Source organism: Salvelinus alpinus, chromosome 6 (assembly GCF_045679555.1).
Source record: "Salvelinus alpinus chromosome 6, SLU_Salpinus.1, whole genome shotgun sequence".
NCBI lineage: Eukaryota > Metazoa > Chordata > Actinopteri > Salmoniformes > Salmonidae > Salvelinus > Salvelinus alpinus.
In genome coordinates this window covers 35768180-35790378 of record NC_092091.1, presented here as the reverse complement: position 1 = coordinate 35790378, position 22199 = coordinate 35768180, and the positions used below count along the sequence as shown (strand labels likewise).

The 22199-nt window shown below is 41.6% G+C and overlaps 2 protein-coding genes across 3 annotated transcripts in view; one reads left to right on the top strand and one right to left on the bottom strand.

The window, feature by feature from the left end:
* Positions 1-1707: 1707 nt before the first annotated feature.
* LOC139578634 (large ribosomal subunit protein uL18-like) lies at positions 1708-7331 on the bottom strand. The gene is made up of 8 exons (XM_071406500.1): positions 7190-7331; positions 6410-6479; positions 6145-6260; positions 5627-5761; positions 4770-4972; positions 3720-3897; positions 2202-2290; positions 1708-1871 (listed from the first exon to the last, which is right to left on the bottom strand). Exons 1-8 carry the CDS (start codon positions 7190-7192, stop codon positions 1769-1771), a joined length of 897 nt encoding a protein of 298 aa, XP_071262601.1. The 5' UTR covers positions 7193-7331; the 3' UTR covers positions 1708-1768.
* A 2685-nt stretch (positions 7332-10016) lies between these two features.
* LOC139578630 (ecotropic viral integration site 5 protein homolog) overlaps positions 10017-22199 on the top strand; it is a 97371-nt gene continuing 85188 nt past the window's right edge. Inside the window, exon 1 of one of the 2 annotated variants that reach the window (XM_071406487.1) lies at positions 10017-10245. The gene's annotated coding sequence lies outside the window, so the exon portion shown is untranslated. The remainder of the gene's footprint in view (positions 10246-22199) is intronic. The other variant, XM_071406494.1, reaches the window with a different exon arrangement.

Sequence of the window (22199 nt, the reverse complement as noted above, 5' to 3'; positions counted from 1 at the left end):
TTTCCACTGGTCTATTGTCCATTGCTCGTGTTTCTTGGCTCAAGCAAGTCTCTTATTATTGGTGTCCTTTAGTAGTGGTTTCTTTGCAGCTATTCGACTATGAAGGCCAGATTCACGCAGTCTCCTCCGAACAGTTGTTGAGATATGTCTGTTAATTGAACTCTGTGAACCATTTATTTGGGCTGCAATCTGAGGTGCAGTTAACTCGAATGAACTTATCCTGTGCAGCAGTTGTAACTCTGGGTCTTCCTTTCCTGTGGCGGTCCTCATGAGAGCCAGTTTCATCATAGCTCTTGGTTTTTGCGACTGCACTTATTGAATTTTCCTGATTGACCTTCATGTCTTAAAGTAATGATGGACTGTCATTTGTCTTTGCTTATTTGAGCTGTTCTTGCCATAATTTGGACTTGGTCTTTTACCAAATATGGCTATCTTCTGTATACCGCCCCTACTTTGTCACAACACAATTGATTGGCTCAAATTCCACAAATTAACAAGGCACACCTGTTCATTTAAATGCATTCCAGGTGACTACCCCATGAAGCTGGTTGGGAGAATGCCACTTAATGAGTACTGGAACCTATTTCAATCCAAGTAAACACTGACAATGAATTAGTTGATCAGCCAATAACAGCTGGTTTTCCCCTCCCCACTCAGACCATCCTAGCAACATTTTTAGCTTGAGAATTTGCTGCTAAGCTATTTTTGTAAATTTTTGACTGAAACCACTCACAGTAAGGTTAATTGTTACACAGAAATGATTTGATAGTGAGATAATGGCTACATTGGCCTTTAATATAAATCAAATATCTCTTCCATTGCGAGACCCTTTAGATCTACTGATGAGGTTAATATCAACCAATATATGATTTAATTCCTAAACCAGTAGGCCCAGGGTTATGAACACATGTTCATAGTCTATGGCAGGGGAATTGAAATCCGAGACGGGAGGTCTGGAGAACCAGAGGAAGAGGTGTATGGAACACCGTTTGGGCCATAAAGCACGTGGTCAAGACGCAATATTTTTAATGCTACGTGTTAAGCAGGTGCAGGCACAAAATTAATACATGCTTTATGACCCAAACGGCATTACATAAGTTGCACCTGTCACACACATCTGCCCTCTCATTGGCTAGAATGAACTCACCTGCCTTGGACTGTTGAGGTCTTCCATTGCCATTGACAAGCTATTCGAGTGAACACAAACAATGTAGATAATTTGGGAAAACAGCAGTTTTGTACAATAAAAAAATTGCACCCACCTGCAGTCCCAGGTCAAAAACTGTCCCCAAATCGAACTGCAAAGTTCATGGCATAATTGCAGGATATTAGCTTAAAAGCAGCAGCAAAAAAACTCTGCCCAATGACAAAAAGTATAGAATTGCAGTTTATTTGCTTTAAAGCAGCAACATTTTCTCTGGTGCCAAGAAATGTGCCTTTAAAATGTTCCTTCTCAGGGCCCTAGACTTGGTTCGTTCGGCCATCCACATTCTGATTGAAGGGATCCCTAATGCATTTGCTATCACAAAGGGGGTCAGCGGACAAAAAAAAGAAGCTTGAGATCCGTGATATATTTTCTATACAATCTCAACCACTTAAACAGTATGGGTAACTTGAAACAGTCATTTTTATACTGTCATCGAAGCGTCTATAAATAAACATGCACAAATAACATGCATGAACAAATAACATAGAGGCTAGGCTGTATTCTTTTCCAATATATTTATTATAACAAAGCATTGTTGCTCCATCATTAGGACCAGAGAGTTTAGCTGTCGGCCGCCTCCTGTTCCTGAGCCCGGAGGAAGCTGGCCTTCTTCTGGGCAACGCGGTCTTTCCTCTGGGCCAGAGAGAGCTTGGCACGGTTCCACCTGGTGACCAAACAGGGAGGATGGATTTCAGAATTACATGTTAACAATTCAATTTTTACAGTGTCAGGAAATATGAGGGGGATGGCTGTCACGTCAGTAAACTGCTTTGAAAAATGACTGGGGGGGGGTTATAATTTGATTTCCATTTAGTAAGTAAACAGAATGTCAATAGATTCGAAACGGAATTTCTGTTTACTTCCAGAATTAAATAGAATTGCCACCAATTCGGGTCATGATCATCTAGGGAAGTTTACTATCAGGTTATAGATTTATAATATGAATAGCACTGCATTTCCAATAGAAAATAGCCAAAACTGCTCATCAACTCACCTCTTCTTCTTGACTTCTTTCTTAGGTTTCTTTTCATGGACTGGGTTCTCACGAATGCCAGCGTGGGCCTTTCTGTACATTTCCTCAACCTGCAGGACAAGTGTGGCAAACAAATTAGTAAAATGTGGGTTAAGGCCAATTCCAGCAATCAAATAGACACAACCGTAAAGGCTCCTCTACTGGATAGCCAAAAATGTACTTCACCCTTTTTTATACTGAAACATGCAAGCTTGATTCAGTAGTTTCTACTCTACCCTTATTGTTTAATTATTTACACACCCAATTGATAGGAATGAGTTGATGACATTTTGTATTTTCATTCTAGCACATGTATGACAAACTACTGTGCTGCTCTCAGCCCCGTCTTGAAACGTTGATTACATCAACCTGGGCAAATGAAGGACCAACTACAATTTGCTCAGTATCAAATGTTTCATCATCAAGCAGCACACAGTTCCTACGCTGAAATCCAAATCGACCCCTAGCCACTTCTGTAGATCAGAGAGCAGTGGATTGTTGGGAGCAATATGGTGACAGTTTAAGTAAAAGCTGAATCCCAAACCAGGGCCTCACCCCTACCAACTCGCTGTTGGTGCACTCAGTTGTCACGTGTGGCTGACAACGCCAACTTCCAAAGTGATGAGGATTAAATTACTTCAGGACACACCTGACTTTAAATGTGGAACATGAATTGCATCATTTAATAATAAAACAAGCATTCAATTCAAATTAACACATTTCTCCTGTTATTTACAAGATATAATACTCTTAACAGATAAACATTTTATTTGGGAGGCACTTCATTTGATAGGCTTGTCAAGCCTAGAAAACAAACAAACATGGACGTAGCATATAATTAGGCACACCTCATTCTTTCAAATGAAATTGCACAAACTCCAAACATCTGAGTGTTGGCATAGCACTTTGCTCTCGACCCGGCAGCCTTGCTGGCTTGGTTGAGGCCACGATTGGAGGCTCATGTTGGCACCTACAATTATCACTCCCCTTGCTTTGGGACACTTTTGCATATGACAGAGCCCGCCCCCCCCCCCGTAAATGCGCAAATGGAGAGCCGAGGGGAAGGGACTGGTTTGGGATTCAGCATAACATTCCCTTCATAATTTATTTGTGGAGAAGCTGATATGACCCCCCCCAGTATGCTTACAAGCATGAGCCCTAACAATAACAGAACAGTAGTTGCTACCCACTCAGGTTCAGTGAAAACCAGGTGAAGATATGTAACCATCCTGCAGTGGTGTGAAGCAGTTTCCCAACTCCAGTCCTTGAGTACCGCTAACAGCACACATTCCTGTTGTAGCCCCAGACAAGTTGAATCAGCTGCGCTTGTTAACTAATCATCAAGCCTTCAGTTGAATCAGGAGTTTGTCCGATTGCTAAAACAAAATGTGTGCTATCGAGGGTACTGGAGTTAAGAAACACTGGTGTAAGGGAACTAATAGAGCCAGGTATTGGCAGGAATCTTCCCATACAACATTGATAGGTTCAGGGTGAACTTACCTTGTCGGGGAAAACGCCATTCTTGATGAAGCGGGAGAACTGCTTCTTGTATGCATCCTCATCCTCTTCAATCAGGTAGCTCATATACTCCGACACATTGACGCCCATGATGTGCTTGCGGTGGACATCTGCATTGAACTCTTTGCTCTCAGCGTCATACCCAGGGAAGCGCTTAGTGCTGGGGGGGGGGGGGGGGCAAACGACAATATCAGACTGAAAGAGGCTACTGAACAACCAGGCTCATTCAATATTATCAATAGCGCTTTTCCTGAAGATTATAGGCACCAAGGCCGAATAGTTCCACTAAAGCCATATAAAAACGACTTCTTGCAGAATTCCAAGGAAATAACCACACACTTAGACATCGGCACAATTGCATCTTTCCCATTACGGCGTAAATGCATGGGCATCTCCATTTTGAGGCAGTCAATTTTCCATTTACTGAGCTGGCAAATTAACTGAAAGGGTGCACACTGCCACCTAGAATGTGTTGTTTGAACAGGTAAAAAGCTAAGGTTGTCGATTTACTGCCACCTGCAGTTATAGAACTTTTCCTCACTGATCCCTCCTGGTGATGGAATTATGTGATCCGTCCTTAACCCATAGGAAGTCCCACCCAGTTGACTACTTCAAAAGCCCTCAATGGCGCTACCCATGCTAATACAAACACTAGAGCCCTTGATCTCTATGCATATAACATATTTGGATGGTAAACCAATGAATCATATTGCTCTGAGCAACGTCTTGAAACAGGACATTTTACATCAACCTGGGCAAATGAAGGAACTACAATTTGCTCAGTCTTGAGTGTATCAAACAAAATATCGACCCTGATAACTTCCCGAAATACTAGCCTGGTCACAGATCTGTTTGTGATGTACAGAAAAATGGCACAAACCAAACTGGGACCTGTGTCAGTATGCATCAAGAGTAAGAATACTTATCTATGATCAGTTTTGCCTCTTAAAATCACAATGAATAAGATTATGGGCGGCACTTCTACTCCTGGCTACAGCAATGTGTTCCTACCGCACAGAAAAGTGCAATTACCTGTGAGGGATGGACAGGCCTCCATCCACAGCCCCTTTCAGGGCCCCGAACACCTTGTTGCCAGTGCTGGTTCTGGCGAGCCCTGCGTCTAGGTAGCAGGTGAATGCACCTGGCTGACCATCAACACTCTCTACGTTGAACTCATCTCCAGTCACCTCCACCTGGCCCTCGTACACCTTGTCCAGGCCAAACTTGTTCAGCAGCTGGAGTGGAAAGACGAAAGGGATTAGAGAAATCTGTTGTATTATTAAAATAAGCGGACTACATTGTTTCTTTCTTGCTGAGCGAAAACTCTGCCACAGGTGGCTAAAGCGGCAAGGCACCCACTCATGCTGCAGCCAAAAGCCAATTTCAAATCTGCTGCACTGACAAACCACGAAGTAAATACAAAAGCTGATTCTGCAGCAACACATTAAACAAGCGGAACAAACAAACTGACAGGCAGCTTTTTGGCTGACCAACTGCCAATTCTTTACAGCGAGAAAACAGAAGAAAACCAGGGTCACCTTTCAAAAGGATTGTTTGATAATTCAGATATAGAACAGACATGCTTCTTTCTCATGTAGAACACAAAATCATGTAATCTCTAATACACAATTTTGTGCAATCGAGAACACGACTCAGTTCTGTCAATAGCTTAGCAATTTGAACACCAACTGTCCATACAGCATCCATCATACTTCAAGGCATTGAAGACTAAATGAAGTTTGAGGAAAGGGTACTCAGAGAAATTATGGATTTTCTCAAACTCTAACAGGGTAGAAACATAGAATACCCATTAGCTAATAAGACCCAGTCCTGAAAACTAAAACAGCCGCCATCAGGTCAAAGTGGGGGTGTACGAGAGCTGATCTTACCCTGCGGGCCACCAGCAGACCAGTGCAGTAGGCTGCTGCGTAGTTAGTTAGTCCCACGGGGATCCCGTACTTGGGCAGCTCGTGGGAGTAGGCGGCGCACACAATCATGTCCCCCTCAATCTTGGCATAGGCAATCTAGAGCAAATACACAAGCAAGAAACATGACAATATAGGCATAATCACATTGCCCATCAGTCAATCCCTCATGGCATGGGACATTTTCCATTACCTCCTTGATCATTGTTACCACATGGGTCATGTGGGAATGATAGGGACAATATAGCTGAAGGTGAGAATGCCGTTCCAACTGGACTAAAGCATGGTGCTCAGGTGGCAACAGAGTTGTGGGTTTGACTAACATGGGCCACATGATTAACTGTCAATAATAAAATGTTTTGGCTAAAAGCTTCTGCTAAATGATTAGCTACATATCTGGGATTGGAGAATGATTATGTGGCCAAAAGTTTTGTCCATTGTGGTAATTCCAGCTATATTTTCTCATGTGAACCCCATCTTACCTGGCAGACGATATCCCGGTTGGAGAAGCGGACGATCATCCTGTACTTGGGTGTGTTGTACTTGTTCTTATCTTGGATGACCAGGCGCTTACGGGCAAAGTAGTCGGTCTTTCCCTCTAAGCACAACAAGGATACCCAAGTCAGTCAGGTGGAGGTGCATCAGTGGAATGAATAGAGTCTTGTGTGAAATTAAAGATCAAGACAGCCATGGCATTTTCAAGTTTAGACTTACTACTTGAACCTTAAGTCCTAAAACCTGTCTTACCTCTCCTCCTCCTGAATTTGACCTGGTACCTCTTGAAGTAGGACTTATTCTTCACCACTTTCACAAAACCCTATGAGAGAAGAAAGAAAGAAATTTAACTAGTTAAGTAAGTTCAGAACAAACTTATTTACAATGACGGCCTACCGGGGAAGAGTGGGTTAACTGCCTTGTTCAGGGGAAGAACGACACGTTTTTACCTTGTCAGCTCGAGGATTCAAGCCAGCAACCTTCCGATTACTGCCCCAAGGTTCTAGCCTACCTGCCGCCCCAGGTAGTTTGCGTGTGTCAGTACAACTAGCCAGCTACTTGTCAACACACAACGTATCCCTAACATTACACATGCTGCACTTAGAAGTATATTTTATGTGGCCAAGGCTATCAGACATTATGTTGCACTGACTATTGGGCCTGTCATCGCTGATAGTAACAGCTAACTAGCCTAACAGTGTTAGCCAGCCGTACCTTTGCTACTTTTAGTGTTAGGCAACACTGCAAACATGTTTAATAGCGATTTACGTCACGGGACATGATAGACAACATCCACTCATCAGGCAACGCAACACATAGTTAGGAATATCTCTACAGCGCTACAGGAAACATTAATTCGTGAAGGCGGCCATTAGGCCACGTTTGATAGACCCCGGTGAACAGTAGCCGGGCAGCCGGACGGAATCTATCTTCATCCAAGGAGTTTCAAAAACATAAAAACATGTGATTGCAGACAACACGCGTTGATGTCTAACACATATATCTAGGAATGTATTTCGGCAATTTACTAACCATTTTGCAGCCTTTTCTGTCTCCTTAGCCAGGAGCCTGGAGTCAAAGACCGGGGATTTCACTCCGCTGCACTAGAAAAAGAAAGTTTGCATTGCGCATGTTCCGTAAATAGCGCATCGCCGGATGTAGCTGAAGAGAAGGGAAAATTCTGCACTGCCCTCTACTGTACAAAACGAACAACGACAACACCAGCTGATAAAATGGCTCAAACAAGAAAGAGTACGTGATAAAAAATGTGTATCACTATGTGATTTTTCTTTGTGGGGTTGTAATAAACCATCCTACAACACAAATGACATTACTCTGTGACTGTACCATGCTGTGTGTGCATGCCTTCAGAAAGTATTTACACCCCTTGACTTTTTGGGCATTTTGTTGTGTTAAAACGTGGGATTAAAATGGATTTAATTGTATTTTTTTGCCAACGATCTACACAAAATACTACTCTTAGTTGAAGAAACATTTTAACATTTGTAAAATATATATATCTTGATTAGATAAGTATTCAACCCCCTGAGTCAATACATGTGAGAATCACATTTGGCAGCGATTACAGCTATGAGTCTTTCTGGGTAAGTCTCTAAGAGCTTTCCACACCTGGATTGTGCAAAATTGGCCCATTATTGTTAAAAAAAAATATTCAAGCTCTATCAAATTGGTTGTTGATCATTGCTAGACAACCACTTTCAGGTCTTGCCATAGATTTTCAAGCAGATTTAAGTCAAAACTGTAACTCTGCCACTCAGGAACTTCTTAGTAAGCAACTCCAGTGTAGATTTTGCCATTTGTTTTAGGTCATTGTCCTGCTGAAAGATGAAATCATCTCCCAGTGTGGTGGAAAGCAGACTGAACCAGGTTTTCCTGTAGGATTTTGCCTGTGCTCGGCTCCATTCCATTTATTTTTTATCCTGAAAAACTCCCCAGTCCTTAACGATTACAAGCATAACCATAACATGATGCAGCCACCACTATGCTTGGAAATATGAAGAGTGGTACTCAGTAATGTGTTGTATTGGATTTGCCCCAAACACAACACTTTGTATTCAGGACAAAAGGTTATTGCTTTGCCACATTTTTTGCAGTATTACTTTAGTGTGTTGTTGCAAACAGGATGCAAATATTCTGAACAAGCTTCCTTCTTTTCATTCTGTCAATTTGGTTAGTATTGTGGAGTAACTACAATGTTGTTGAACCATCCTCAGTTTTTTCCTATCACAGCCATTAAACTCTGTACCTATTTTAAAGTCACCATTGGCCTCATGGTGAAATCCCTGAGTGGGTTCCTTCCTCTCCAGCACCTGAGTTAGGAAGGATGCCTGTATCTTTAAAGTGCCTCGGTGTATTGATACACCATCCAAAGTGTAATTAATAACTTCATCGTGCTCAAAGGGATATTCAATAAAAAAATGTTTACCCATCTACCAATAAGTGCCCTTCTTTGTGAGGCATCCGAAAACCTCCCTGGTCTTTGTGGTTGAATCTGTGTTTGAAATTCACTGCTCGTCTGAGAGGCGTTATAGATAATTGTATATGTGGGGGTACAGAGATGAGGGAGTCATTCAAAAATCATTATTGCACTTATTGGACTCACATCATGTTAAACTCTTATTGCACATAGAGTGAGTCCATGCAACTTATTATGTGAATTGTTAAGCAAATATTTACTCCTGAACTTATTTAGGCTTACCATAACAAAGGGGTTGAATACTTATTGACTCAAGACATTTCACCTTTTTTATTTTTAACCAATTTTAAGTTCAGGCTGTAACGTAACAAAATGTGGAAAAAGTCAAGGGGTGTGAATACTTTCTAATGGCACAATTTACTGAATAAAAATGTATATTTAGTTTTCCTTATTGTAAGGTACCTACGTTTTGCGATAGGAAAATGTTAATAATAAAAACAACAGACACACCCAAAGGGTTTTGTACATAACATGTGTTTTTTTCTGTTATAGTATGTGGTTTGTACTGTATCTATTTTCAGTCCATAACAGATATACTGTACATATGGCGTAGGCAAGAGTCATACGTCAGACATTTTTTTTAGGACAGACAAGGGTGTGGCTACATAAGAAATATGATATTTATGTAAGTACTTCCACGTAAAACCAGAAAAGTTTGTTTGATGACCTTTTGTTCATATGTGGATCAAAAAAAGTCAGCTCTGCCATTCACCTCATTCTCACCTGTCTTAGAAAAGGCTTAAGTGCTTCTTAGTCTGAGCTGGACAGCTGATAGTAAACCTTTATTTTGACATTTTCTGATTGACATTGTCTCTCTGTCACCCACTCTGAGTGTTGCTGTGATCTACTCCGGGCAGCAAAATTCCAAAACTTCCCGTGGAATTGATACTATTGTCAGAGACAGTGAGCCTCAGGTGAGTTTGTGCTGTAGTGATTGGCTTCCAGTTCTTTGTAGTTACTCTTGACTTTAGTAGACTACAGCTAATAGGAACATACTGTTTTACAGAGCAAATATAATATGTTAAGAAAACTGTTTAGATATTTTTTTATGAGATTAAAACTGATAAAGAATTATCCAATGGGTCTACTATATTATCTGATAGTGTTTTAGCTCGTGTGCTGATAAGAAATGGTTGACATGAACTTGCATAATTTTTCAAAAACCTATAGGGCTAGCTAATGGAGTTTATGAAGAGGCCAAAGAGTTAAAGAAGTTCATGTAGCTAAGTGTAAGGCAATAAAATAAACAGTAGATGGGAGTAGCGTACTATTTTTCAGTTGTTAGGTTTTTGAGACGCATGCTCTGTACAGTGGATGTAAACATTGGAGCTGCCCTTTTGTTGGCACGAGCAGACTGTAGATTTGTGTAGGCTACACGTATTCGACTCGATGGGCTGGACGGTGGAGCTGTTGCCTGGTGGTGGAATCAGCTAGCGGCAGCTAACAAGCAAACTAAAACTCGGCATTAAAGACAATCTGAAACCGGGCTGTTGAACTCATTACAGTTCAATTGCGCAAGACTGTGCAGTTGTACTTTGGTCCATGGAAAGTTCATATTGATCTCTGAGGATTGAAAAGGCTTCCAGGCAAGGTAAACACGGTTCAGGTTGTTTTTTTGAGAGAAAGGAGCTGTTGCTAGCTAACGTTAATAGTTGTCAAGCTACTTTTCCTATCCAGCCGGATAGGTTTCATGTTAGCTAGCTAACTACAGTGTTTGGAAATAGTCTGGAGTTAATCATGCGTCTGGTACTGTAGGTTGCGTTGAGACGGCACTGTATTTCAGTTTAGCTTTTTATGTCACTAAATAACGTCAGTTAGCTAACTTGCTGGCTAATCACGTAAACTGCATTAGCTAACTGGTTAGCTACTTAGCTTAGCTAACTAACTAGCAACTTCCATAGCTAATAAGCTGTTTGTTCATCGATGATATGCACAAGTGTTTGCTATGAATTCATAATTCATCGCTAGTGAGCTAAACTGCATGCAAACTTTTTCCTGTAGCCAGCCAAGGAACTTCAGAAAGTAACGGTTACATATGTGGACAACAAACAAAACTCACACCTCATCAGATACTTCAAACAACCCCCGTTAAACACTTCAGTTACTGTAGCTAGTTACATTTTTAGTCACACAATGGTTGAAGGAGAACCGTTTTTTTTGCTTATCGTTTTACAGTTACTTTCAAGATAACTTAAAACTATATCAGCTAATTTGTTTCAAGTCCACCACCAGTCAGTTTCCAGATGAGTTCTTCAAATGAACAGTACCTGGCTGACTATCCAGCTGATCTGATCAGTTTACTTACAGCTGCACTAGGGTCGGACGAGCCCAATATTGGACGAAAGGAGCCTAACATTACTCCTTAGTTCAAGGACCTTGCATGTTCTGTTTAAAGGGCGAATTGGCTCTGGAAGCTACAACAGCCAAATACTCCATCTAAACTTGAATTGATTCTGAATTGCGGTACTGTTCTATAAACATAAACTCCTCTACTTTCATATTACATCCTAAATAATTTCACAAATGCAAAATACACACTTGCGGAGAACAATGTTCTAAAATGTGCACAGCAAATGCATGTGGTTTCATGGACAGATTAAAATATCTGTTCGAAATGTAGAAAGAGGGGAGATCTAAAGATGCAACAACTATCATGTGTTGTTAATGTGAGTAGGATAATACCTTTGGCTGCTAGACAATGAAAGAAAGTTGAAAGAACCAATAGAAGAACGCGTATGAGGAAGTCTATAACATTTTTGGGATTTTGGCTATAGGTTACTTTGAAGCAAGGTAAGACATGCCTCATAATATGTAGTAAATTGTCCAGGTTTCAATCAATCAAGGAACAGGAAAGCCATTTGTTTTGGAAACCATCTCATGTGCTACAGAAACACCGCTAACCAAACAACAGTGCTAGGTGCCCTCTGTACATGAATTAAAGGGTAACTACACAAAAAACAAAATTTCTTAGATATTTCCCAGACCTCAAAAGTGGTCTCCTGGTGGGTTTTAAGTGTTCTTATGGACTTAGAATATCACATTTTATTGTTCTATTAGTTTGACTTTGAGAGCAAAAACATTAAAAAGGGGGTGAAATCTGAAACCTGTGAATTACTGAGTTGACAGCTTCATTTAACTGTTTCAATAGGAGACCTACTATTAGCCTACTTGCACAGTACAGCTTGTGTAACAGTATTGCTTCCATCCCAACCTGGGATCGAACCAGGGACCCTCTGAACACATCCACAACTGATGCGGTCTTTGTAGAGCTAGTGAAACAACTACTTCAATGTCTCAGCGCAAGTGACATCACCGATTGAAACACTACTAGCGCGCACTGCTAACTAGTTAGCCATTTCACACCGGTTGGCCTGATTGTGTGAAAGATCAATATGGGATTCATCATTTTAGGTCATTCAGAGTGTATGTCACTGTTTGTCATCTTTCACACAAGGCACCTTACTTATTTCTTCGGAGGAGGACACATATCTTGTTTTTTTACAGCATTTCTTCTACATATACAGTTGGAAGTCGGAAGTTTACATACACCTTAGCCAAATACATTTAAACTCAGTTTTTCACAATTTCTGACATTTAATCCTAGTAAAAATTCCCTGTCTTAGTTCAGTTAGGATCACCACTTTATTTTAAGAATGTGAAATGTCAGAATAATAATAGTGATTTATTTCAGATTTGATTTCTTTCATCACATTCCCAGTGTGTCAGAAGTTTACATACACTCAATTAGTATTTGGTAGCATTGTCTTTAAATTGTTTAACTTGGGTTAAATGTTTTTTGGTTTTTAGCCTTCCACAAGCTTCCCACAATAAGTTGGGTGAATTTTGGCCCATTGCTCCTGACAGAGCTGGTGTAACTGACTCAGGTTTGTAGGCCTCCTTGCTCGCACATGCTCTTTCAGTTCTGCCCACAAGTTTTCTGTATGATTGAGGTCGGGGCTTTGTGATAGCCACTCCAATAGCTTGACTTTGTTTTCCTTAAGCCATTTTTCCACAACTTTGGAAGTATGCTTGGGGTCTTTGTCCATTTCCAAGACCCATTTGCGACCAAGCTTTAACTTCCTGACTGATGTCTTGATGTTGCTTCAATATATCCACATACTTTTCCATCTATTTTGTGAAGTGCACCAGTCCCTCCTGCAGCAAAGCAACCCCACAGCATGATGCTTCCACCCCCGTGCTTCACGGTTGGAATGGTGTTCTTCAGCTTCCAAGCCTCCCCCTTTCTCCTCCTAACATAACAATGGTCATTATGGCCAAACCGTTCTATTTTTGTTTCATCAGACCAGAGGACATTTCTCCAAAAAAGTACGATCTTTGTCCCGGTTGAAAACCGTAGTCTGGCTTTTTTATGGTGGTTTTGGAGCAGTGGCTTCCTTGCTGAGCGGCCTTTCAGGTTATGTCGATATAGGACTCGCTTTACTGTGGATATAGATATTTTTGTACCTGTTTCCTCCAGCATCTCCACAAGGTCCTTTGCTGTTGTTCTGGGATTGATTTGCACTTTTCACACCAAAGTACGTTCATCTCTAGGAGAAAGAATGCGTCTCCTTCCTGAGCAGTATGACGGCTGCGTAGGCCCATGGTGTTTATACTTGCTTACTATTGTTTGTACAGATGAACATGGTACCTTCAGGCGTTTGGAAATTGCTCCCAAGGATGAACCAGACATGTGGTGGTCTACAAAATGTGGTGGTCTACAATTTGTCTCTGAGGTCTTGGCTGATTTCTTTTGATTTTCCCATGATGTCAAGCAAAGAGGCAGTGAGTTTGAAGGTAGGCCTTGAAATACATCCACAGGTACACCTCCAATTGACTCAAATGATGTCAATTAGCCTATCAGAAGCTTCTAAAGCCATGACATAATTTTCTGGAATTTTCCAAGCTGTTTAAAGGCACAGTGAGCTTAGTGTATGTAAACTTCTGACCCACTGGAATTGTGAAAAATGAATTATCAGTGAAATAATCTGTCTGTAAAAAATTGCTGTAAAAATTACTTGTGTCATGCACAAAGTAGATGTCTTAACCGACTTGCCAAAACTGTAGTTTGTTAACAAGAAATTTGTGGAGTGGTTGAAAAACGAGTTTTAATGACTCCAACCTAAGTGTATAACTTAGCTATTTAATCCTAACCCTAAACCACTCTTGTCCCATCCCACCTATCGCTATAGACCATCTTTGTTTGGTTTCCATGTGCCAAATTTTTCAATTGTACTGTGATGTTTTACATACATTTTTAACCTTTCTAATCGTGTAGGATCCACAGATTGTGAGCTAAAGATAAACCTTTCCTACAAGTATTATTATATTATTTATTGACTGACTATGGCTTTCCAAATCGTCCAACACTGCTATTTGTAAGGTTAATTTTAAGTGCATGTTGTGATTATTATTGTTTTTTTAACCATTCCATAACCATTTAACCATATATGCCCTGTATATATATCATTCTGTTGGTGGCAAGAATTGTATATAATAACTAATAGAGAAACTCGAAGTGTTGAATCAAGTGTAGTTTTGTACCAGTTCATAAACCATGTGCCATAGAATCGGTACTTTGAAAATCTCTTCCCATCTATTTTGCAACTTGTATGATGCAGCTGTCAACATTTTTGTCCTCAAATGAAACTGGTGTATATATCTCAATTCATGCCAATTATTTTCATCCATCCGGACTTAAGAAAAAACTAGTCATCAGCATACATTGACACTTGTTTTTATCTTCTGGATTTCTAACCCCTTGATGTTCTTGTTGGATCTAATTTTAATAGCTCAATGGCCATAATAAATAAATAAGGAGACAATGGACAGCCTTGTTTTACTCCCCTTAAAAGCTCAATACTTTGAGAAGTAACCATTATTTACTAGTTTACATCTGGGGTTGCAGTACATAACCTAAAGGCCCCTTTGCCGGGTGGGACATTTTTATATATTTTTTGCAAAATTAGTGTAAACCCACTTCTCCAGGCACCACCACTCCATTGGGTTGAGGTAAGTTTTCTAAGCCATATCTCGCACCTGTGGGTAGATATTTTGATTTAACAAATGAGAGCCAGAACAAATCACCAAATCTGGTTATACTTGATCTAAAATCTTTATTGTACTGAGAGGAGCTGTCAACATCAAATTTTATCAGTCACATACACGTGATTAACAGATGTTATTGCGGTTGTAGAGAAATGCTTGTGCTTCTAGCTCCGACAGTGCAGTAATATCTAACAAATTAAACAACGTATACCCAATACACACATCTAAGTATGACTGAATGAAGACGATATACATATGGACGAGCGATGGCATAGCGGAACGGACTAAGATACAGTAGAATAGTTTTGAAAAACAGTATATACATATGAGAAGAGTAATGCCAGATATGTAAACATTATTAAGGTGACTAGTGTTCCATTCCTTAGTGACCAGTGATTCCTAGTCTATGCCTATAGGCAGCAGCCTCTAATGTCTTAGTGATGGCTGTTTAACAGTCTGATGGCCTTGAGATAGAAGATGTTTTTCAGTCTCTCGGTCCCAGCTTTGATGCACCTGTACTGACTTCGCCTTCTGGAGGATAGCGGGGTGAACAGGCAGTGGCTCAGGTGGTTGATGTCCTTTGATCTTTTTAGTCTTAAATTGTGCATCTGTAAAAATTTGTGAGGGTTTTAGATGACAAGCCACATTTTTTTGGTCTCCTGAGGTTGAAGAGGCTCTGTCGCTCCTTCACTGCGCTGTCTGTGTGGGTGGCCCATTGTGGGGCCCCAGTGTTGAGGATCAGAGGAGTGGAGGTGATGTTTCCTGCCTGGGGGCCCAGTTGCACAGGGTGGGGTTCAGACCCAGGGCCTCGAGCTTAATGATGAGCTTGGAGGGTACTATGGTGTTGAATACTGAGCTATAGTCACTAAACAGCATTCTTACATAAGTATTCCCCTTGTCCAGATGGGATAGGGCAGTGTGATGGCAATTGCATCGTCTGTGGCCCTATTGGAGCGGTAAGAAAATTGAAGTGGGTCTAGGGTGACAGGTAAGGTGGAGGTGATATAATAATAATGATTACAGCAGTGAGTGCTGCAGGGCGATAGTCATTCAGTTCAGTTACCTTTGCCTTCTTGGGTACAGGGACAATGCTGTACCCACATGCTTCAAGATGGCCACCAGACTGGGATAGGGAATTTGAATATGCCCGTGAACACACCAGCCAGCTGGTCTGCGGATGCTCTGAGGAGACGGCTAGGGATGCAGTCTGGGCTAGAGGTCGACCGATTTAATCGGCATGGCCGATTTCAAGTTTTCATAACAATCGGTAATCGGCATTTTTGGACGCTGATTACATTGCACTCCACGAGGAGACTGCGTGGCAGGCTGACCACCTGTTACGTGAGTGCATCAATGTACCTAACCATAAACATCAATGCCTTTCTTAAAATCAATACACAAGGACATTTTTTTTAAACCTGCATATTTAGAAGGCATGTTAGCAGGCAATATTAACTAGGGAAATTGTCACTTCTCTTGCGTTCTGTGCAAGCAGAGTCAGGGTAAATGCAGCAGTTTGGGCCGCCTGACTCGTTGCGAACTGTGTGAAGACCATTTTTTCCTTGCAAAGACTAATTAATTCGCCAGAAATGTACATAATTATGACATAACATTGAAGGTTGTGTAATGTAACAGCAATATTTAGACTTATGGATGCCACCCAGTCGATAAAATGCGTAACGGTTCTGTATTTCACTGAAAGAATAAACGTTTTGTTTCGAAATTATAGTTCCCGAATTTGACCATATTAATGACCTATGGCTCGTATTTCCGTGTTTATTATATTATAATTAAGTCTATGATTTGATAGAGCAGTGGTAGGCAGCAGCAGGCTCGTAAGCATTCATTCAAACAGCACTTTTCTGCATTTGCCAGCAGCTCTTCGCAATGCTTGAAGCACAGCGCTGTTTGACTTCAAGCCTATCACCTCCCGAGATTAGGCTGGCAATACTATAGTGCCTATAAGAACATCCAGAAGTCAAAGGTATATGAAATTCAAATGGTATAGAGAGAGAGAGAGTCCTATAATAACTACAACCTAAAACTTCTTAACTTCTTAACCACCAGCTTTCATATGTTCTCATGTTCTGAGCAAGGAACTTAAACGTTAGCTTTTTTTACATGGCTCATATTGCACTTTTACTTCTCCAACACTGTTTTTGCATTATTTAAACCAAATTGAACATGTTTCATTATTTATTCTAGACTAAATAGATTTTTATTTATGTATTATATTAAGTTAAAAATAAGTGTTCATTCAGTATTGTTGTAATTGTCATTATTACAAATATATATGTAAAAATCGGCCGATTAATCGGTATCTGCTTTTTTTGGTCCTCCAATAATCGGTTACGGCGTTGAAAAATAATAATCCGTCGACCTCTAGTCTGGACCGGCAGCCTTGCAAGGGTTAACATGTTTCAATGTTTTACACACGTCGCCACGGAGGAGAGCCCACAGCCCTTGGTAGCGGGCCGTGTCGGTGGCACTGTGTTATCCTCAAAGCGTGCGAAGAATGTGTTTAGCCTGTCCAGAAGCAAGACGTCGGTCTCGGCGACGTGGCTGGTTTTCCTTTTGTAGTCTGTGATTGTCTGTAGTCCCCGCCACATACGTCTTGTGTCTGAGCCATTGAATTGCGACTCCACTTTATCTCTATACTGAAGTATAGAGTTGATATAGTGAGCTCAATGATTCTGAGTTGGGGCTTGCCTTATCTAGCCCAACGTTGTTACATTTCCTTAATCCACCACAACTGTCTCGATGTGTCGAACCTAACCGATATCTACTGGATGAGGTGGCCAAATATCCTGTTCTCTTGTGAGTACTAAGAACGGTTTGTTCTTAGAATAGAGTTAAGGAGAGACTTTTGTTTGAAATGGAGATACCTCGTTCCGAACATGCATGTTTCAGAGTACAGAGGGTGGGGGCAAGAACACAAGACCCGTGGTGGATTAAGTACAGAGTTGGGTGAAAACAGCAATTTACACAACCAGAGTACAGGATTGTACATACCTATCATTTAAAGTAATGCTAATATACATTTTTCGCCCCCACGTGTCTTAATATACACAGCAATGCTGTCCGACCCTAGTGCAGCTGTAAGCAAGCGGGTTAGATCTGCTGGCTACTGGCTGACAAACTCCTGTCATTGGCTGAGAGAGAAAACAGTAGCTAACGTTTGCCGCCTCTACTGTACAACCATCCAGTTCTTTGTGTACAGTGAGAAATAACAGTCAATGTAGGTAGGGCCAGACGAGGGCATAGATTTTCCATTCTCCTCTTAGCTTGTTTACTTTTCATTGAAAGTACGCACACCAAGGACTTTTCATCATAGGATGAAATCCCTGCTGAAATGTTTCCATAAACCCCACCATTTCCATCTGATCCTTGGAAGTAATCATCATCTAGCTGCACTCTCACTGTACAGGAATCCTCCTCAACCCGAACCCAGCTCTATGGCTACGTCTCAAATAGCACCCTATTCCCTATATTATGGTGCACGATTTTTGACCAGAGCCTTATGTCAAAAGTAGTGTACTATAAGGGAATAGGGTGCCATTTGGAACGCAGAGGTGTTGAAGATCCCCTTTCAACTTGATCCACTTAACTGCTGATCCAGGTGTGCAGTCATCTGTTGCTATGCTGGGTGTTGGCTAGTAATGCTGTAGCTAGCTGACACTCACATTTCTCTTTCTCTTCCTGCACCATGAACAACTTCAGACTAAAAATGGCTCCCTATTATCTTAGACCTAGCCTAGTTGATAACACTAGGAAACTACTGCCTTAGCACTGGACTCCTCATAGGCACATCTGTTTTAGACATTTGCGCTTTGTAATAGTCACATGCCGGTCTGCTCTGCCGTCTCTGTCCTGGCTAGATATTCCTGCCATGTAACCTCTTGGTGTTTTCTTGGATCGTTTGTTGGCTAGGAGGAGTAGTGTGAGAGTGTGACTTCAGATTCGAATCACACCACTGAGAGAGACTGGGCTTGTGGAGGACTGGCTTGTCTGTACTTGCACTCTGTCAGACACTTTGGTTGTTTTTATGACAGAGCGCTTCCCCTTCATAATTGTCTAACCATATAGAGTAGACTACAGGTATGGCAGGCTCCACGTGAATCCAATGGAGTGATTTAGCAGGGCAACATTCCACCAACTGCCCATTCAGATTTTGCGGCATTTTTATTTGCTTAAGAACATCATAGTGTGTGGATATTTGTTGTCATAAAACCAGTTGAGTCTCCACCATTGATAATGTATTCAGTGCTGTGTGTATTTGTATGTGTTTCTTGAAAGTTGTAAGGAGGTGCCCCCTTCCACGGTGTCAACATGGGAATACTGTTGTAGGCCACATGTAAATGATCTAGCCTAGGTTTTCCATTTGAGTCCCAGCTAACCGTATAACGCTTATTGCATTGTCCATTGAGGAAAGACGCTCAAGGAGGCCATTGATAATGCTGAATGTACACTGCACCAATCTGAGATGTCTTCTGTGTGTGAACTGAAAAGCCTTTATTCTCACGCCTGACAGACTGTGTGCCCTTTCTGGCAGCACTCCTTTCTCATAGTCTCTCAGACAACAGCAAATGGAATGTATGTTCTTGTTCTCTGAAGGTGGCCCACATTAACATTCTGTTTTCTAATCTCCCTGCTGTGCCATGCTGCGATTTGAGTTCTTATCTTGTGGATAGAATGTTTATGTTTATGTGCAGGTGCAAGATAAATAATATTCCAGTTCTGTTGCAATTGTATTTCTCTCATTTTCTTTTCTCACCCAAAGTGACAGCAATGGATTAAAAGCTTTGATTTTCCTCATGCCTACATACTGAAAAAAGTTACCATAATTCACAGGATGTAACAAATTAGGAAAATAGTCTAATTGATAGCTGGATTTGGCTTATCCTAGTTGAGTTAGTAGTGCTACATTTCCCGAGGTTTGTCTATTCAGCTGCACTGCACTGAGATGCCTTGGTGAGTTTCAGTTTGCTGATCTCACCGGCATTGTTGTTTTGCTAAGAAGCTCTTTTATTCAGACTCCACAATCTTGCCTTGCTGTGCCTTTCATTAGCCATGCAGAATGCTTCTCTGTTTGCATCCAAGATAGCACCCTATTCCCTATATAGTGCAATACTTTTGACCTGAGCCCCATGGGCCCTGGTCAAAAGTAGTGCATTATATAGGGAATAGGGTGCCATTTGGGATGCAGACCCATTCATTCACCACTCTGTTCCTTGGCTTAACAAAAGAGGGAATGATTATAGACAGCACCCAACCAGGATTTATGTAGGGGGGACCCAGACTGGGCATAGGCCTAGCTGCTGAGAAGAATGTCAGTACGGGTAGCCTACCACCTGTGCACTAGTAGAAACCCTTTCATCAGGTTTTTAACCACATAGGCTTAAGGCGTCAGCATGCTTCAGTTCGGCTGGCACCAAACGGAACGAGTGTGCTCGCATACTCCCTTAAAAGACCTTGAAAAACAATAAAAAAGCCTCAATAGTACTTTGAGTAGTCCTTTTTGAGATGCCAAAGCCTGTATACACTTCCTCAAAATAGTCATTAATCTAAGATAACTCATGAAATCAATCGTTAATTTTGAGGTTTTTGCCGGAGAGATCTTGGTCGTGCAATTTTACATCTAAGTTTGGTGCAGTATTTTTCAATGAAAATAAGAAATGTGCATGACAAGTCGTCTCTCATTGAATGATAACAAAGACTTTATTGAAGAATCCCTACTGTTGACCAATCACCAATGAAAGGGTGTGGACTTCGTCTCCCTCACCGAAGTCCGAAACCAACAAAAACGTCACAATATATGGACTAACTGTACCAAACTATTTCGGCTGGGAAGCATGCAGACGCCTTTACTCCTGGAGTAGGTCCTGTGCCTGAGTGAGTTGCCTGTCCGAGCCCGATAGAAGAATATGCCTACTCTTTTTGTGACAGGTGTATAGATTTTAGACAATAAATCTTACATAATCTCAGTGGACCATTTATTCCTAGTATTAAAGCACTGTATGCGAGATCATGTTCTAATTGTGTTCCCCTCCGCTGTTATGTCCCAGTGCACAGACACACCTCCACGACAGTCAGAATGTTTTTGATTTAGGTGCTCAGCAGAGAGAGACATAAGGGTGAGGCTCTCACTGTACCGTACTACAATATGTGTTTGTTCACTCGGCACAAACGATCTGAAGCATTAAACCCTGGAACAGGCTGCTCTCTCTCTCTCCCTCTCATCTTCCTTCCCTTTATGTCAATCTCAGAGTAATCTTTTCTCCTACCGGTTAGTTCTGCCTGGCATAACACATTGGGGATGTGCTGAGGGAGCTTCTCTTACACCCTTGCACCCTCCTCTTGGCTCCCAGAGGGAGGCTGCCTCCCAAATGGCACTCTATTCCCTACATACAGTGGGGAGAACAAGTATTTGATACACTGCCGATTTTGCAGGTTTTCCTACTTACAAAGCATGTAGAGGTCTGTAATTTTTATCATAGGTACACTTCAACTATGAGAGACGGAATCTAAAACAAAAATCCAGAAAATCACATTGTATGATTTTTAAGTAATTAATTTGCATTTTATTGCATGACATAAGTATTTGATACATCAGAAAAGCAGAACTTAATATTTGGTACAGAAACCTTTGTTTGCAATTACAGAGATCATACGTTTCCTGTAGTTCTTGACTAGGTTTGCACACACTGCAGCAGGGATTTTGGCCCACTCCTCCCTACAGATCTTCTCCAGATCCTTCAGGTTTCGGGGCTGTCTCTGGGCAATACGGACTTTCAGCTCCCTCCAAAGATTTTCTATTGGGTTCAGGTCTGGAGACTGGCTAGGCCACTCCAGGACCTTGAGATGCTTCTTACGGAGCCACTCCTTAGTTGCCATGGCTGTGTGCTTCGTGTCGTTGTCATGCTGGAAGACCCAGCCACGACCCATCTTCAATGCTCTTACTGAGGGAAGGAGGTTGTTGGCCAAGATCTCGCGATACATGGCCCCATCCATCCTCCCCTCAATACGGTGCAGTCGTCCTGTCCCCTTTGCAGAAAAGCATCCCCAAAGAATGATGTTTCCACCTCCATGCTTCACGGTTGGGATGGTGTTCTTGGGGTTGTACTCATACTTCTTCTTCCTCCAAACACGGCGAGTGGAGTTAGACCAAAAAGCTCTATTTTTGTCTCATCAGACCACATGACCTTCTCCCATTCCTCCTCTGGATCATCCAGATGGTCATTGGCAAACTTCAGACAGGCCTGGACATGCACTGGCTTAAGCAGGGGGACCTTGCGTGCGCTGCAGGATTTTAATCCATGACGGCGTAGTGTGTTACTAATGGTTTTCTTTGAGACTGTGGTCCCAGCTCTCTTCAGGTCATTGACCAGGTCCTGCCGTGTAGTTCTGGGCTGATCCCTCACCTTCCTCATGATCATTGATGCCCCACGAGGTGAAATCTTGCATGGAGCCCCAGACCGAGGGTGATTGACCGTCATCTTG